Raw genomic sequence first — 16,438 nt, 5'->3', positions numbered from 1 at the left:
GGCCCCTTCACTCCCCTTCCTCCCCCTTCCCAGCTTCCTGCCCCCCCCCCCCAGCACATCCCTACCCGCTGCTTGGTACCAGCCTGGGCAGAGTCGGGGGGTCCCAGCAGCCCTGTGACTGGGGGTGAGCAGGGACAGGGGGTCCCTGGCACAGGGGTCCAGCCAGCCTGGGAGAGCTGGGAGTTATTCCTCCTTCCCATCCTCCCTGAGTGCTTTCTGATGTTGTTCCCAGTGTTAATTCCTGTCCCCATACCCGTGGGTATGGCTCACCTTTATTATCCAGGGTAGGGACCCTCTTGCGACAGGGACCCCTGGGGATGGGGATCCCCTCAATGCCACATCCCCGCAGGGCTCAGCAACACCCCAAACTCAAACGTCCTGGGGACGTTATCAGGACGCATCCTGCTGGGGCAGGGCACCCTGGCTTACATGGGGCATAAGGGAAGGGCGATCCCGGAGTGACGCGTGGCAAGGCTGGTGCCAGCACCTGCCAGCTGTGCAGCACAGCTGGCGAGCGGGTGCCTGGCCCTCTCTGGGGTGCAGCACCTCCTGGGTGCCATGGTCCCCCCTTTTCCCTGGGCGCTGGGAGGTGCAGCTCTGCTCTCCGAGGTAGGTCACAGCCTCTCTATTAACCAGGGGCAGGGTTCAGCCTGATAAAGATTTGCTTTTGTACTATGTCAAAAAGGAAATCAATAAATGGCAGGCGATGGGCAGGACTGATAAAGGCAGAAATCTCCCCTCAGCTCCTGCCATGCCAGGGCACTGGGGTGCCCCCTCTGCACCCAAAAGCCCGGGGAGGGGGGCAGAGCCCAGCTCTCCCATAACCATCCCCTCCCAGGCCATGGCAGCTCAGCCACAGCAACCCCAGGCTGAGCCTAAGCAGGCGCAGCCCAGCAAGGCTCGAATTGAAACCCTCCTTGCTCCTTTGTCGTCCCCAAGGCTGCCCTGATTACTCGAGCACCCGGGACGGCAAAGCCGGGATAATCTCCTTAGCCCCTTTGGAGAGATTTCCCTTTGTGAGCGGAGGTGAAGAGTGGAGATGCTGCGTGTTCGCAGCTTAAGACTCTTCCCAATCGGCTCCCTCCATCTTATCGGAGCGGTGCCATCACATCATTTCACTAGTTGAGTTGTCAGGATTTATTCCTTCCGCCGCGCACTCACTGCTTCTAAAAACAGCAGCTGGGGCGTGCGGCAGGGCCAGGGCTGCTGTGGGAGACGGGGCTGCTCCAGCTCCGCTTTCCCCTCGGGATGTTGGGTACCAATGGATGGATGGATAGATGGATGGATGGATGGATCCATCCTCCCTCCCCTTTAGGGGTTGCCATGCCATAGGGACATCCCAGACATGCTGGGATGGGAGCAGAGATCCCCCATTCATCCCTGTTCCCCTTGGGTTCATGTGGGGGCTGTACCTGGTGTTGTGGTCCCCCCCAGCGAGGGCTGGCAGCTCCTGGGGCCAGGCACAAAGCGCTGTATTAATAGGAGCAGTGCGGCTGATGCTGGGATGTGGTCCCGTGACATCCCGATAGCAGTATTTATCCAGATAGTATCCAGGCAGCTGCAAACACTGTGGGGACCTCCAAGCCTGGATCCCTGCCGAAGGGCAGAGCCCATCATTCGGATTGGATTAAAGTCACACCAGTGCAGTTGGTGCAAAGAGGGTGCAGGATTTGGTTGGGATGGGATGGGTGGGTTTGCCCAGGGCTGTGTGGGCCCTCTCTTCTGTTTCCTATTGTTGCTCCCACAAGGAAAGCAAATGTGGGTGCATGGATGCAGCTGTGCCTCTGGAGCATCAGGAGCAAAGGCAGGTGGCTACAGGAGCTGACCCACTCCCAGTAGTGCATCCTTGCCCAGCAGCACTATTTCCCTGGCCATAAGGATGCTGTGGGTCGCCTTGCGGATAGGCTCTTATAGATGTTCCTCACACCCTTGTCCTGTGTTCACCCTGTCTTGCGTGGCAGTGCCTCACATGCAGGCCTGCAGGTTTCCTCCCTTCCTGGACCCCACAGGTCCAGGGGGACTCTGATGCCAGCCCTGCCTCCCCAGCCATTGATCGCGCCATGCGTGGCCGTGGTGTGATGACAGGATTAATCTTTGCTCTCCAGCACAGCTCAGCCTGTTTCTTTGAAATCTCTCGATGGGGAGATAAGCCGAGGTGCAGTGTGGGGCGAGCAGGCGCTCTCAGTCCCTGGGGCCAAGGAGCAGCCCCAGTGCTCCGTGTTTCAGACGTGGGGCAGAGCACTGGGGTCCATGCCGTGCACCTGGCTCACCGGGGGCTTTTCCCCTCCCTCCTTCCTTCCTTCCTGCTGCTTTTCTTCACGACACAAAGCAAACAGCCGCGTCCCTGCCCAATTTGGTTAATGATCAGGGAGATAAACGTGCCGCGATAACCGGGGCACTGCCTGGCTGGGACTGATGGCCAGAGGAGATACCCGGGGCGGTGTTCACCTGCCGGGGGGATCCCGCAGGGAGGCAGCACCAGAGCCGGGCCTGCTCCTGTGGACTTTGCTCCTTGCCGGGCACCCCATGGGCTGGCACCAGCAATTCCCAACTCTGCAGGCTGCAGGCAGGGGGACGCAGCTGAACCCGGTGCTGTTGGAACGTGGGGACGTGGATCGCTTGCTTTGGGCTTTGTTACCAAGTGTGGACAACGTGCCGGGCTGTGCCATCCTGGCTTGGCATCGTTTCCCCTTTCCAATGGAGAACTAAGGCAATACCACGTGCTTACTTTGGAAAATCCCCTTTTTCCTCCTCTTTTTCCTTGCTCTATCAATGTTGGTGCAGCTGGTGCTTCAGGGGCTGTGGCAGCATCCCTGTCTGGGCACAGGGACACCCATCCAGATGGAGACCCGCTCAGCGCCGCTGGATGGGGTTCACCACATCACGTTTTCGGGGTGACAGTGGTGCATTGGGCCAGTGGCCAGTGCCATGGCCACCGGGCGCTGGTGGGGAGCGGGGCCAGCTCCGGCGGCACTATTTTTGTCCCCCTGTCTGGAACGGTTTTGTCTTTATCAGCGCCTGCGTGTTTTCTCTGCTGGGGATTGATACACAGAAGATGAAGTGCTCTGACATGGGAAGTGTCAGGCGAACGCTCTTATCTTGGAGACATGGTCTCCTGACCCAAACGCTGCTGATTACCAGTGAGACGGGGGGGAAGGAGGGGCAAAAGGGGGGGCACGGAGGGGGGGGGGGGGAAAGTGGCGGTTGGGCTCTGTTCCCCAAAAGCAGCCAGGCTGTACAGAGGGGAGACACCACCGTTAGGAATGTGGGGCTTTTCTTCCCGGCTCCGGTGATGAGGGATGCTGGGAATGTGATGGAGGGGCTAAAGGGAGCCTGGCAGCCCAGTGGCACGTCAGGAGTAAGGTGTTGGAATCGTGGAGCAATGAGCACTGAGCTGAGCACTGACTGCCCTGCTCAGCCCTGAGGCCTCGGTGATGACCACATCCTGCTCGGTGGCTCTGCTTCCTGCCTGCCCCCCCCCACCCCAGTCTTTCACATGAAGGGCTGCTGCTGCCTCTTGGCATTGGTTTGTGCCAGGGAATAAACCCCATTGGCTTCTTGAAGGCCTCAGCCCTCCTCCTTGTCTTATCCTGCGATGGAGCCAGGGGTGCTGGGCAGGGGGATGCCAGGGAAATGGGGCAGGGGACGGCAGGGATGCAGGACGGGCAGAGCCAGCACTGTGCTCACTCCCAAACCGCTTTGATGGGAATGAAATCCTGACTGAAGAGAGCAGGGATCCCTACGGAGCATCCAGCTCCAAACCAGCACCAAGGCCTTCCAAGCTGAAGGCACTGAGGGCAGGAGGTGCTGTGGGAAGGGGAGGCAGGAGCCCTGTCTGTACCCCAGCAGGGCACTGCTGCTGCAGGCAGAGCACATCTCATTCACCAGCATGTGTTGGAGGCTGTGGCATGGGGATGGAGGGTGGCTCAGGGATGATCCTTGGGGATCTCTAAGACCTTTGCAGCCTTTCCTCCATCCCACCCACCAGTGGGGAGCAGGTTTTGCCAAGGGGCACCAGTTGATCCCCTGGGACACAACTGGAAACACATCCCTGGTGGCACAGGGCATCCTTGGTGAACAGAGCTCACCTATGGGTGACGCTGGGACGCAGGTGATCTCAGGTACCGCCAACCCATGCTCACCACCCAGACACTCACCTTAACTCACCCTATTGCTGACAGGATCCAGATGTCAGCTGGGCTAATAAACACATCAGATTTCAATCTCCGCAGCCATGGGATCGCTTTATCCTCCCTGTGCTCCCAGCTCTGAAAGCAATTTTGCCTTCAGACCAGCCCACAGGACCCGAGCCCTGGCTGCATCTACTTCAGTGCCCTCAGAGATGGGGCATGGGGCTTTAGGGGGCTCTTCTCCCTGCTATGGTCATGGGGGGAGCCCCACTTCTGCCCCAGAGCACCCTGGGGTGGTAGGAGCCTGCCTGGCTGCAGATGGGTGCCCAGGGCCTCACTGGTGGCCTGGTGTTCGTCTCACTGTCCTTAGGGAGCATCACGAGTTTTGGGGTGCAGCATCCAGCTCCTTGTGCTGTACAGCGAGGGGCAGCCAGCACGCATCCATCTGCGTATTGGTTACCTGCCATCTTATCTGCGCTCCAAAAGACAAAGGCACAGTTAAAACATTTTAGAGCAGCCTTCATAGCGTATTAACATGTTATCTAACCCATTAAACCAGAGGCTTATCAGATAATCAAAGCCATTAAGCCCTGAAGCTGCTTCAACTTTGGGTGCTGGGATGGGAAATACTCCTTCCGCTCCACCACTGTGCTGTGCCCGGACCCCCCGGTGAGCAGCTGGATGCCTCCCACCCATTAGGGACACCAGGGGCACCCACCAGCAGCTCCAGGCTCCAGATGGGTGCCCACATCCCTATGGAGCTGCCATGGGCCATGGGTCTGGCTGGTGGGCATCGCGGTGATGCTGTGCCTGTCTCCCCACAGATGAGCTGGACCAGGTTGTGCAGGATGGGGAGAGGCAGGTGCGAACCCGCAGGAGCCTCCCCGAGGGCTTCTCCTGGGGACCCTTCCAGGGCAGCATCCACAGCGAGCTGTCATCACCCAGGCACAGTGACACGGTAAGGAGCACTGCCGTGGAATGGTGGTGAGGAAGGACCTGAGGAAAGGAGGGGTTTAGGGAAGAGGGGTTGGTTTAAAAGGGATCAAGCTCCTGGGGATCTCCAGATTTGGGTGTCCGGAAGGTTTCCATGCCGTACACTGCCCATCGCCCCGAGATCAGAGCATCAAAGCAGGCAGGGTGATGGGATGCTGGCCGTCCCCTCTGGTCCCCTCCTGCACAAGCAGGCTGTGTGGTGGTACCTGTATCCTTGCAGAAGGGATGGCATCGGGGTTTCCCACTCAAAATCTGCTCCTGAGGGACTCTGGTTGTGCCAGGAAAGCACCAGGACTCTGCAGCACAGGAGAGGAGGCAGTGGAGGACATAGGTGGCTGTTGGTGGCAGGAGCATGACAGGGACTTGAGTCTGCACATGGGTGTGTTGGAAGCACTGGGTCCTCACATCCCAGCCACGTCCTTGCCCCTGTATCCCCCTGTGCCACACGCAGACAGCTCCATCCCAGGATCTTCAAGGCTGGAGAATCCCTCCCAGTCTCCATCCCCACCTCCTCCTTTCACCCTCTTTTTTTTTTCTTCCCTTTTTTTTTTTAGCCCAGGCCCGTTTATCTTTGCTGAATTAAATCCTTGATTAACCCTTATCTGCCCAGTTTGGCTCCCTATCTCCCGGTTGGCGCCGTGTGTCCAGACACCCGGTACAGGATGATTGATTTCTTAAAGATATGCGCAGCTTTTTTCTGATACTTCATTTATTGTCTAAATATTTTTGCTCCCATTTCAGCAGCTCCCTTATCGAGCCTGGCTGATGATTCCCAGCCCTGCTCTCCTCCGCCACTCGCCTCCCTCCCTATCTCTTGCTCGGGAAAGCGAGGAAGGAATCGCAGCCCCATCCCTGATACAGGCTGTCGCCCCCAGGTTCCTTCGTCTTTGTTGCTGACGGCAGGAGAGGGCATGCAAGGGGGTCTCCCCCAGCTCCTGCCCAAGCTCTGCTCTTCCTCCCCATGTGGGAAGTTAGCTCATCCAAGTGGGAAGTGGGAACACTGGGTGGCTTTAATGTCTCTGTGGCATGAAGCATCATGGGTGCCCATTGGTGCACTGATGGAGGAGGAGGAGGAAGAAGGCTTCCTGCTTCCCCTGCCAGTCCCACGAGGCTCCCCCAACACATCCTTGCTCCATCAGGTGCACATGAGAATGCCAAGGGACCCCGGAGCTCCACGTGCTGGCTGTCCCCCCACTCCATCCCTGCTCTGCTGACCCCCCGACCAGGGCACCCAGCCCTAGGGTGATGCCCACAGAGGGGGACAGTGAGGGCACGGGGCTGTTCCGATAACGCCATCCCAGCGGATGCGGAGCAGATAGGGTTTCCGATGGTTATCGTGCCGGTGCAGAGAGGAGACACTGACCTCTTTGTTCCAGGGAGAACAAGGAAGGGCTTGACGCAGGGGCTGGGGCCGCCAAAGGGAGCTGGGCCAGGCACCCTGGGGTGCTGGGAGCGCCTTTGGGGTGCTGGGAGCACCCTGGGGTGCTGCAGGTGCCTCCCTCCATTGGGGGTACCCATAGTTCCCACCATTGTAGAGCAAGAGCTCCACAGGGATCCATCCTCATCTCCCACAAAGAGGGGCCACCGCAGTGCCGGAGGGTGCTCAGCCCATGTGCCCCACCACCAGCACCCATCCCCGCGCCCCACACAGGGAGGTCCCTAAGCCCCCAGCCCCATTTCCCACCCAGGCGGGTTCCTGCAGTTCACACGCGTGTGCGAGCGCCTTGCACACGCGTGTGCGCAGGGGTTATCAGGCTCCCAGCACCGCGCTCCTGCCGGCGATAAGGCCACAACCGGCTGCCACCGTCAGGCTGAGTCGGAGGGCTTAGAAATATTGGGATGAATAATTAGATTTCATATCGTTACGGCAGCAGCCATCAGAGGATCAGGCAGATTAATTCTAACACACACACACCCCCCCCCCGTTCTTTCTGGTCATTAATATTCATTAGAGATGCGGGAGGCAGAGCAGGGTGCGGGATGGGGGAGAGCACCATGACCCCCCCAACCCAACTCAGTCTCAGCCTGTTTTGGGGGGCGATGCTCACCCCACTCTCTCTGCTCTCAACAGAGCCCTCCCGTGACGCTGGTGCTGGGGGATGAGAGCTGCTGGCTGTCCCGCCTGCCCCTCGTGCCCGGAGAGCCCGATGCCAACGCCGTCATCTACAGGAAGGGTTGGTACCGGTGCTGTGTGTCCCTGCACCCAGGGAGGGTTAATGGGGGGGACAGGCATGGTCATCTCAGTGCTTGGGTGATGGAAGGGGTCCTTGTCCCCCTCCATCTACTCCTCCACATCCTCCGTGACCCATCACTGAGCATCACTGGGGCTTGCTCCCTATCACGGCCCTTCCTGGTTGGGATATGAGGATGGTCCCAGTGGCTTGTGCAAGCATTACTGCATGCTGCTGGGGCAGGACCCTTTGGAGAGGGTCCAGAGAAGGGCACAAAAGTGATCCAAGGGATGGAGCACCTCTCCCATGAGGAAAGGCTGAGAAAGTTGGGGTAGTTCATCCTGGAGAAGACTTCAGGGAGGCTTTATTGAGGTCTTTCAGTTCCTAAAAGAGGCTTATCTCATATGAAAGATGGGATGAGACTTTATAGCGGGGTCTGTTGTGACAGGATGAGGGGTGATGGTTTTAAACTAGAAGAGAGAGATTCAGGCTGGATATAAGGAAGAAATTATTACAATGAAGGTGGCAAAACACTGCCACAGCTTGTCCAAAGAGGTGGTGGATGCTCCATCCCTGCAGACAGCCAAGGCTGGGTTGGATGTGTTCTTGGGCAACCTGGTCTAGATGAAGATGTCCCTGCTCATTGTAGGAGGTTAGAACTACATAAGCTTTGAAGGTCCCTTCTAACCCAAACTGTGATATGGTTCTATGGCTCAGTGCATGCATCATATAGGTGAAAGACTCAGTGTAAGCACTACTGCATGCAGTGGTGTAAGACTTGGTTTGGGCATTACTGCATGTATGGGTGCATGTATGGATGCATGTATAGGTGCATGTACAGGTGCATGTATATGTGCATGTATGGGTGTATGTATAGGCACGTGTATATGTGCATGTATGGGTGTATGTATAGGCACATGTATATGTGCATGTATGGGTGTATGTATATGTGCATGTATGGGTGCATGTGTAGGTGCATGTATGGGTGTGTGTATAGGCTCATGTATAGGTGCATGGGTGCAAGCACCAGCGGGAGCAGCACTCGGGCATGGGCAGACACCGCCATCTCCAGGCAGACCTGGAGGAAGCACCAGGGACAGAGGGGACAGGAGAGCCCAGGTCCATGCAGGCAGCAGCAGGATGGGGATGCCATGCTGACCATCACCCCGTTGTCCCCCATCCCTCCGTGTCCCCCCCAAGATGAAGCCCTGTGGTGCCGGACGACACGAGCCCTGCAGGAGGACGAGGTCTTGTGTGCCTTCGTGTTGGCGGAGCCGCTGGCCATCCCCAACCACCATGCAGTGACCGTGGAGCCCAGCGACTCACCGTACCCAGCTGCACTGCACTCCGACATCCAGCTGCTGCCACAGCAGGCAGGCATGGCCACCATCCTGGCCACGGCCATGGTCAACAGTGAGTCCTCAGGGATGCGCAGCACTGGGAATGGGGACATGGTGCAGCCCCGTGGGGTGCCACCGCTGTGCCAGGCATCCCCAGCATGCCATTGAAGTGATGTATGTGCCCTCCTTGCCTCTTTTCCCTCCACAGAGGATGTTTTCCCATGCAAGGACTGTGGGATCTGGTACCGGAGCGAGCGCAACCTGCAAGCACACCTGATGTACTACTGTGCCAGCCGGCAGAGCGCCGGCTCGCCCGCCCTGGAGGAGAAGACCAAGGAGACCTACCCCAATGAGCGCATCTGCCCCTTCCCGCAGTGCAAGAAGAGCTGCCCCAGCGCCAGCTCCTTGGAGATACACATGCGGAGCCACAGTGGTATGATATGGTGTGGCTGAGGCAGCCTGGGGCATCAAACCACACACAGCGACCCCCGGAGCTGGCGTGGAGGGGCAGGGAGGATGTGGGGCTGCAGCGTGGTGACCAGTGATAGAGTCATAGAATCAACTGGGTTGGACAGATCAAGTCCAGTCTTTATCCCAGGACTGCTGCTAGCCCGTGGCACTGAGGGCCTCGTCTCCACAGTGTTTGAACACTTGCAGGGACGGTGACTGCAGCCCTGCCCGGGGCAGCCTGTTCCAATGGCTGGAATACTGGGGAAGGAGCTGTTCATCTCCATTTAAATCATCTCATCCCCATCTAAACCTGCCCTGGTGCAGCTTGAGGCCATTTCCTCCTGTCCTATCACTTACTTGGGAGAAGAGACCAGTCCCACCTCACGACAGCCTCCTGCCAGGCAGCTGTGGTTAGATGAGGTTCTTCCCCAGCTGGGTTACGGTTTGGGGCAGCTCACTTGTAGGTCTTCCCCCATGTCAGCCTTGTGAAGGTGGAGGGAGCATCCTGCTTCCCGCAGCCGTGCCCTCCTGGCTGGCCTTGCGGGGTGTCCCCGCAGTCCCCATCCCCTTTCCCTCGGCACTGAGGTGTCTGCCTGTCCGTCCCGCAGGAGAGCGGCCGTTCGTGTGCCTGATCTGCCTGTCCGCCTTCACCACGAAAGCCAACTGCGAGCGTCACCTCAAAGTGCACACTGACGGCCTGAACGGTGAGTGAGCGCCGCACGGCATCCTCCCGTGGGGACACCCCTGGCCCCATAGCACAGCATGGGGACAGGGATGCGTTCCCCACGGGTCTCTGCTTGCCCTGCTGAGTGCCGTCCTGCCTGCTCAGCCCAGCGCTGTGTTCCCTTGCAGGGGTCTGCCATAGCTGCGGCTTCATCTCCACCACGAGGGACATCCTCTACAGCCACTTGGTCACCAACCACATGATCTGCCAGCCGAGCTCCAAGGGGGAGCTGTACTCGCCAGGGACAGCCCTGGCTGCCACCAAACCCCATGGTGGGTACCACAGGGACACACAGAGCCCAGCATCACCATCAAGGGCTGCGGCCACAAGGAGGGAGGCTGGGGATGGGGTGAGCATCCCTGTGCCAGGATGCTGGGTAGCACCCGTGCCTCTCTCCCCTCTGCAGGGCTGAACCAGACCAACAACGCATCCCTGCGGAAGTGCAGCCTGCCAACGTTCCTGCCCGAGGGGCTGCCAGCGCTGACACAGCACATGGTGCTGCACAGCCCCCTGCCTGCCCCACCGCCCGGCCCCGATGCCGTGCCCCCCATGGCACCACCCACTTCATCCCCTAACGCCACTGCTGGCAAGCTCTCACCAGCAGTGCAGCCACAGAACGGGGAAGGGCCATCATCATTGTCGTCATCATCATCATCTTCATCATCATCGTCATCATCATCATCCTCCGGGGAGGCCATCCGCATCAAGGTGGAGCCTGCCTGCAGCCCGGTGAGTGAGGCGGAGGTGCCCAAAAGCAGCGGTCCCGGGGAAGGGGTCAGCAGCAGCCCCAGTGCTGCCTCCCAAACCTCATCCCCGCACAGCCTGCCCTCGGCAAAGGTCAAATCAGAGCTCGTGAGCCCCACGCCAGGCTCCAGCCCGGTGCCCAGCGAGCCGGGGACAGGGACGGGCACGGCCGGCGGCACCATCTTTGTGCCCCAGTACGTGTTCAGCCACGAAGCCGCGGTGGTGCCGCAGGCATCCGAGATCCTGGCGAAGATGTCGGAGCTGGTGCACAACCGCCTGAAGCAGGGCCACGGCGGCGGCGTGGTGCAACCCGCCGTGTACAGCAGCACGCCGGCACCCAAGGGTGCCACGTGCTTCGAGTGCGACATCACCTTCAACAACATCAACAACTACTACGTGCACAAACGCCTCTACTGCTCCAGCCGGCACCTCACCGAGGACAGCGCCGCTGGGGCACACAAGCTCAAAGTGCCCCCCGGAGTACCCAAGGGCCCTCCTACCCTTGGGATGCTGCTGTCCTTACCGCTGGGCGACGGGCAGGGGACACCAGGAGGGAATGGGGATGCCAGCCGGAATGCCACGCCACCAGCCATAGTGCCAGAGGTGAAGGTAGAAGAGGGGGGTGTTAAAGCGGGGACCCCCGAGGCGGAGGACGGGTTGGGGCGGTGCAGCGAGGACAGCCAGAGCCCCAGCAGCTCGGCAGGGGATGAGGGGGACGAGGACCCCAACAAGACGCTGTGCGAGGCGTGCAACATCCACTTCAGCCGCCACGAGACCTACGTGGTGCACAAGCGCTTCTACTGCGCCTCGCGCCACGACCCCCCCATGCGCCGCCCCGCGGCCCCCAAAGTGCCCCTTCCTCCCCAGCCCCTGCGCACCCGCAAGCGCCGCAAGCTCTATGAGATCCATGGAGCCACTCATCGCCCCACTGAGCCCTCCCCAGCCCCTGACCTACCACCACCGGTCCTAGAGCCAGTGGGGGCTGCCCCGTCGCCCCGCTCCAGCCCGGATGCTGATGGTCCCATTGACCTGAGCAAGAAGCCGCGGTGGCAGAGCGAACCAGCGCCGGCAGCGCTGATGCCTTTGGCTGACTACCATGAGTGCACCGCGTGCCGCATCAGCTTTAACAGCCTTGACAGCTACCTGGCGCACAAGAAGTACCGGTGTCCGGCCACCCCACTGCAGCCCCGCACTCTCGAGCACCTCCAGAAGATGAAGGGGGCCATGCCTGTCCCCATCAAGGGTCAGCACAGCCCCGGCAGCCCTGGTGAGGGGGACCCCGAAGGGATGCGGGTGAGGGCAGCTCCAGCGGGGAGTCCCGGCATCCCCTACCCCAGGGCAGACTCACCACTGCGTTACCCCAAGAGTCTCCTCTCAGTCCTGGGGACGAAGGGATCCCTCTCTCCTTGTCCCTACTGTCCCATCAATGGGACCATTAAGGGCGATCTCCTTGAGCACTTCCGTGTTGTCCATGGGCTCTATGTGGCCAAGCCGGTGATGGCCAGGCAGCGGGTCCCCGGTGCCGGCAGGACACCAGAGACCCCGCTGCCCGCGGTGTCCCCCCCACATCCTCCTGCCCCCCCTCTCCACAGGGACAGCTCCAACGGGAGGGACAGTCAGGATGGCAGCGTCAGCCCCCGGCCCCCCTCCTTGCCCCGGCCCCCCATTTCCCCCGGAGCCCCCGAGGGGCTGCGGGAAGCCCCCCACAAGCACCCTACACCCCCTACTTACACGGACAGGGCAGTGCAGACCCCCCCGGCCAAGGCTGCGTCCGTGTCCAACAGCAACCACAGGTACTGTCGCCTCTGCAATATCAGGTTCAGCAGCCTCTCCACCTTCATTGCCCATAAGAAGTATTACTGCTCCTCTCACGCCGCTGAGCACATCAAGTAAAGCCCTCCTCCCCCCCTTCCCCTCATTTACCATCATCAACATTCAGGGGGGCTGCAGGGGTTGGGGGACCAGGAGCCGATGCCCAGCACCTCACTCTTGCAGGGCTCAGGGTGATCAGGACCCCGGGGAGGCTCTGCTGGGGATGCTTCAGCATCCAGAGGTCCCTCCTGTATCCCTACATGTCACCCCAGGTTGGGGATCCTGCGCGTCCTGGGTCAAGGACCCCATGGAGAGAGTGTGGTGCTGGCAGGGGTCCGGTCCCCCCCTCCAGCACATGGTGCATGCGGTGCCCATATCTGTGTCCCTGCTGCAGCCTAGGTTGATGTTGCAGGGAAACTCAAGCTTAAGGTGCATGGCCTTGTCCTAGCCAGGGGGCTCTGCCCCCAAATAGACACTACAGGGGTGGGAAAGGGGATAAAGCGTGGCTGGGGTTGACCCAGGGCACACTAAGAAGTGTGTGGGTGCCTCCACCACAAACCAGACCCTGCAATGAGACAGCACTAGAGGCAAGATGAAGCTATACTGGGAATATCCGTGTGTATAAGTGTGTATAGAAATAAATATGTCTTACGAAGCTGGGCTGGTGGCTGCACGTAAGTGTTGGTGGGTGGTGTGGGCACTGTCACCCCTGGGGTCAGGACACTGGGTGCGTAAGGAGGACATGGAGGTGGCCATGAGGATGATCAGGGGCTGGAGCACCTCCTGTATGGAGCCAGGCTGAGAACACTGGAGCTGTTCAGCCTGGAGAAGAGAAGGCTGCATGGAGACCTCAGAGCAGCTTCCAGTGTCTGAAGGGGGCTATAGGGATTCTGGAGGGGGACTCTTCATCAGGGGCTGTTGCAATAGGGCAAGGGGTGATGGGTTCAAACGGAAATGGGGAGTTCAGGTTGGATATAAGGCAGAAGTCCTTTACTGTGAGGGTGCTGAGGCACTGGCACCGGCTGCCCAGGGAAGCTGTGCTTCCAAAGGGCTTGGAGCAGCCTGCTCTAGTGGAAGGCGTCCCTGCCCATAGCAAGGAGTTGGAACTGAATGAGCTTAAGGTCCTTTCCATCCCTAACCATTCTATGACTCTTTGTATAGCCATGGTACAGCCTGCAGTGAAGGGGCAGAGCACGGTGTCCCCATGTCACCCCTGCCACTGCTGGTAGCACTGCTTCACCCTGGGTGTCACTCCTCTGGGCCACAGGGAGATGCAGCCACCAGCCCCTGGCTGGGCTCCAGCTGATGCTGGGCTGCAGGCTGATGGGTCGTTAATTATCAGCTAATGAAGCTGCTCTGAACCTGGTTCAGGTCCCTGCCCCATCAGCAGTTCCTGTGCTGGAGCCCCATACCCCTGCAGTGGGGTACCCGGGTAAGCATGGCTCAGCTCCCACATCCCCTGCAGTGCATCATGGAGGGATGCACATAAGCAAGCCCAAAGCATGGCTTTTCTGGCCTTCCCAAGTGCTTCCCAGTACAGGAAGCAGGTCATTCCCCTCCAGCCCACCCTCAAGAGACCCAGCCTTGGCTCCCCCTCAGGGACACCCTTCAGCTTCCAGCTCACTATAACCCAGTGGCCCCCCAGGCTGTTTTGTTTCCCGTTCTGGTATCCCTGGAGCTACAGGGTGTTTGCAGTTCCCAAGAGCTAAGGCCAAGGCTGCAGCATCCCACGGGGGTTGTGCAAGGCTGGGGCACAGGGCTCTCAAGGAGACCAGGGACTAAAACCTCCATCCCAGCACAAGAGGAAAACATCCATCTGCGCTCTGGGTGCCAGTAGCACCAAGCAGGACCACTGGCATCTTTCATCCCTTTCAATGGAGCAAGAACAGGGATTGTGCCAGCAGGCACGTGGGTTTGGGGGTTTGCACCATCCCCTCCTCATGGCTTGAATGCAGTGACAGAGGTTGGGACCAGACCCTGTGTGCCAACAGGGTGCTGGGGTGACAGGGAGGAGGAGGAGAACAAAGGCAGCAGCTCCCTTGGGAAGCACTTGCGACAGGTCCCCTCCTTGCATGCTCTTGCACCACCACCCAGCACAGCCCTATAGTGCCAAGTAGGGCAAATGGCTGCGACACCCCCACAAGCAAAGATGAGACGAGAGACAGCTGAAATGAGCAAAGCTTTACTTAAATAAATATATTTACAGAGCAGCAGACAATAGAGACACGCTGGCCCCAGTCAGCCAACGGAGTGTAAGGACAGGCTATGGCAAGCACCATGGCAGCCTCTATCCCCAGGCATTGACCTAGCAGGGTGCTGGCCCCCCCCTCGGCATTAGGGTAAGTGGTAAAGGAGGGGGACAGGGCACCCAATGCTCACTGCAGGGTCTTCCTGCGGGGCAGGGGGGGGAGGCTGAGGGGGGGCTGCAGCGCTGGGCTGCTCTCTGCCTCCTTGGGCTCCTCCGTGGCATCCAGGAGCTGCTGCATGTAGCAGGAGGTGCCGAGCAGGACGTGGCCAGTGGCCTGCATGGTGAAGAGCGTCCAGCGCAGGGCTTCTCTGGGAAGGGAGGAAAGGGGTGAGCATCCCTCCTTGCAACCCATAGGGCAGGCTGGTCCCCCACTGCAGCATCCCCACACCCAGAGCCATCTCCTGCTCCCCCCCTCCAGCACTCACTTCATCAGCCGCTTGGCCCCATAGCAGCGCAGGTCATAGGACATGCTGTAGGTGCCATAGAGCGTGGCTTTGACATTGAGGCAGCCCAAATCCCGGGGGTTGGTCTTGTACAGATCGAAGGTGACACGGGCGACATCAATCCTCCGAGGGGGCTTGTGGGACAGGCTCAGCTGGTATCCAGGGGTCTGAGCATGAGCAGGACCAGGGTTACACGGTTACAGGCCCCTACCCTTCCAGTCCCACCTCACCCAGCATCCTGAGTACCTCCCATTGAGCAACAAATCACCTCTGTGCTGTTCCCAGGGACAAACCAGGCTCTTGCCCCCCACCCCAAGGGATGCACTTACCTTGGAGGCAGCCCAGGTCTGCCCCTTGCTCAGGGCCATCAGCACCGTGCCCTCCTCCAGTGTCTGGAAGAAAGATTCCGTCTCCACCGCAGTGCCATCCTCATCCAGCACCAGTGAGATGGGACCAGGAGTGAGCAGGGCAGCCTGAGCCTGCAAGGATGCTGGGGGTGAGCAGGGCTGGGGGCAGCCAGCCCACCATACATCTCTGTGTACCGACAGCCCCGAGGCAGGCAGACAGACAGACAGACTGACTGACACCCAGCAGCTCACCTCCCGCAGCAGCTCGGAGAGGCTCTGTGCCATGATGCCCTTGCGCAGGCTGCGGTCCCAGTTGCAGACACGGAAGGGTCGGGGCCGTGAGGCTGGGCTCGACAGCAGTTGCTGGGTCATGGAGGCGCTTGCTGACACACATCTGGGATAGGGATGGAGGGACTGGGGTCTCCTGAGAGACACCTCCACCCCCGGGCAGTGCCAGCCCCACAAGACTCAGTGGAGAGGGGCACATCCACCCAAGAGGTGCCAAAGCAGGGAGGGTTCCCATGTCCCCTACACCAGGATGCTGGCTCCCCAGCACTTACTTAGAGACAGGAGCAGCCAGGCGCAGGCTCAGGGACTTGGCATAATCCATCTTCACAAGGAGCACGATTCAGCCTGCGGGGAAGAAGGATTCAGACCTAGACAGGACCTCTCCGGGTTCTCTCCACTCCAGCAGACCCTTTCCCACTGGTTCCTCCTGTGCTCAGCTCCAGCCCAGCAGTGACCCAGTGCTCCGTCACTGCCACCTTTACGCAGGGGCTGTGCCTGCCCTTTGGCCGGGGCCAGGCTGGTGGCAGCCTCCCCGGGCAGAGTCTCCTTGCCAGCACGGCTCTTACGCAAAGCAGCACGTGGCGCCCTGAGTCAGTGCTGGAGCAAAGGTGAGGCTCAGGCACCCGGCTGCACCCTCACCCCGGCTCCCTGGGGCAGGCAACAAGCACTGGGGAGCCAGGGGAACCCAGGGCAGCAACCCCAACCCTGCTTCTCCAGGGATATCTGCAGCTAGGAGCCTACTAGGGGG

The 16,438-nt window shown here is 60.0% G+C and overlaps 2 protein-coding genes across 7 annotated transcripts in view; one reads left to right on the top strand and one right to left on the bottom strand.

Moving 5' to 3' along the window:
- The window catches only part of ZFPM1 (zinc finger protein, FOG family member 1), a 34,057-nt gene extending 21,038 nt beyond the window's left edge, over nt 1-13,019 (top strand). For 4 of the 6 annotated variants that reach the window (XM_062623699.1, XM_062623700.1, XM_062623703.1 and 1 more), the window contains 7 exons: nt 4,955-5,088; nt 7,195-7,297; nt 8,495-8,707; nt 8,843-9,067; nt 9,693-9,788; nt 9,937-10,080; nt 10,215-13,019. In XM_062623699.1, coding sequence (XP_062479683.1) covers nt 4,955-5,088; nt 7,195-7,297; nt 8,495-8,707; nt 8,843-9,067; nt 9,693-9,788; nt 9,937-10,080; nt 10,215-12,445 — 3,146 coding nt within the window. In that variant the 3' untranslated portion in view covers nt 12,446-13,019. The remainder of the gene's footprint in view (nt 1-4,954; nt 5,089-7,194; nt 7,298-8,494; nt 8,708-8,842; nt 9,068-9,692; nt 9,789-9,936; nt 10,081-10,214) is intronic. The other 2 variants (XM_062623701.1, XM_062623704.1) reach the window with 1 other exon arrangement.
- Nucleotides 13,020-14,530: 1,511 nt separating this feature from the next.
- CIDEC (cell death inducing DFFA like effector c) lies at nt 14,531-16,438 on the bottom strand. The gene is made up of 5 exons (XM_062623695.1): nt 15,963-16,438; nt 15,655-15,796; nt 15,385-15,534; nt 15,038-15,222; nt 14,531-14,920 (listed from the first exon to the last, which is right to left on the bottom strand). The coding sequence occupies exons 1-5, from the start codon at nt 16,010-16,012 to the stop codon at nt 14,740-14,742; spliced, it is 708 nt and encodes a 235-aa protein (XP_062479679.1). The 5' UTR covers nt 16,013-16,438; the 3' UTR covers nt 14,531-14,739.

Source organism: Pezoporus occidentalis, unplaced genomic scaffold, assembly GCF_034315485.1.
Source record: "Pezoporus occidentalis ecotype Australia unplaced genomic scaffold, CSIRO_AGI_Poc_V1 ctg258, whole genome shotgun sequence".
Taxonomy (NCBI): domain Eukaryota; kingdom Metazoa; phylum Chordata; class Aves; order Psittaciformes; family Psittacidae; genus Pezoporus; species Pezoporus occidentalis.
Note: the sequence above shows the minus strand (reverse complement) of the source record. Positions and strands in the feature narration are given on the sequence as shown.

What these genes read in the sequence shown, in the direction of transcription:
- CIDEC (XM_062623695.1), bottom strand. Translation starts at nt 16,012, where the DNA reads ATGGATTATGCCAAGTCCCTGAGCCTGCGCCTGGCTGCTCCTGTCTCT. An exon ending in TCTCCGAGCTGCTGCGGGAG is followed by an intron (nt 15,535 to 15,654) that starts GTGAGCTGCTGG and finishes GCATCCTTGCAG; the next exon opens with GCTCAGGCTGCCCTGCTCAC. An exon ending in AGACCTGGGCTGCCTCCAAG is followed by an intron (nt 15,223 to 15,384) that starts GTAAGTGCATCC and finishes GCTCATGCTCAG; the next exon opens with ACCCCTGGATACCAGCTGAG.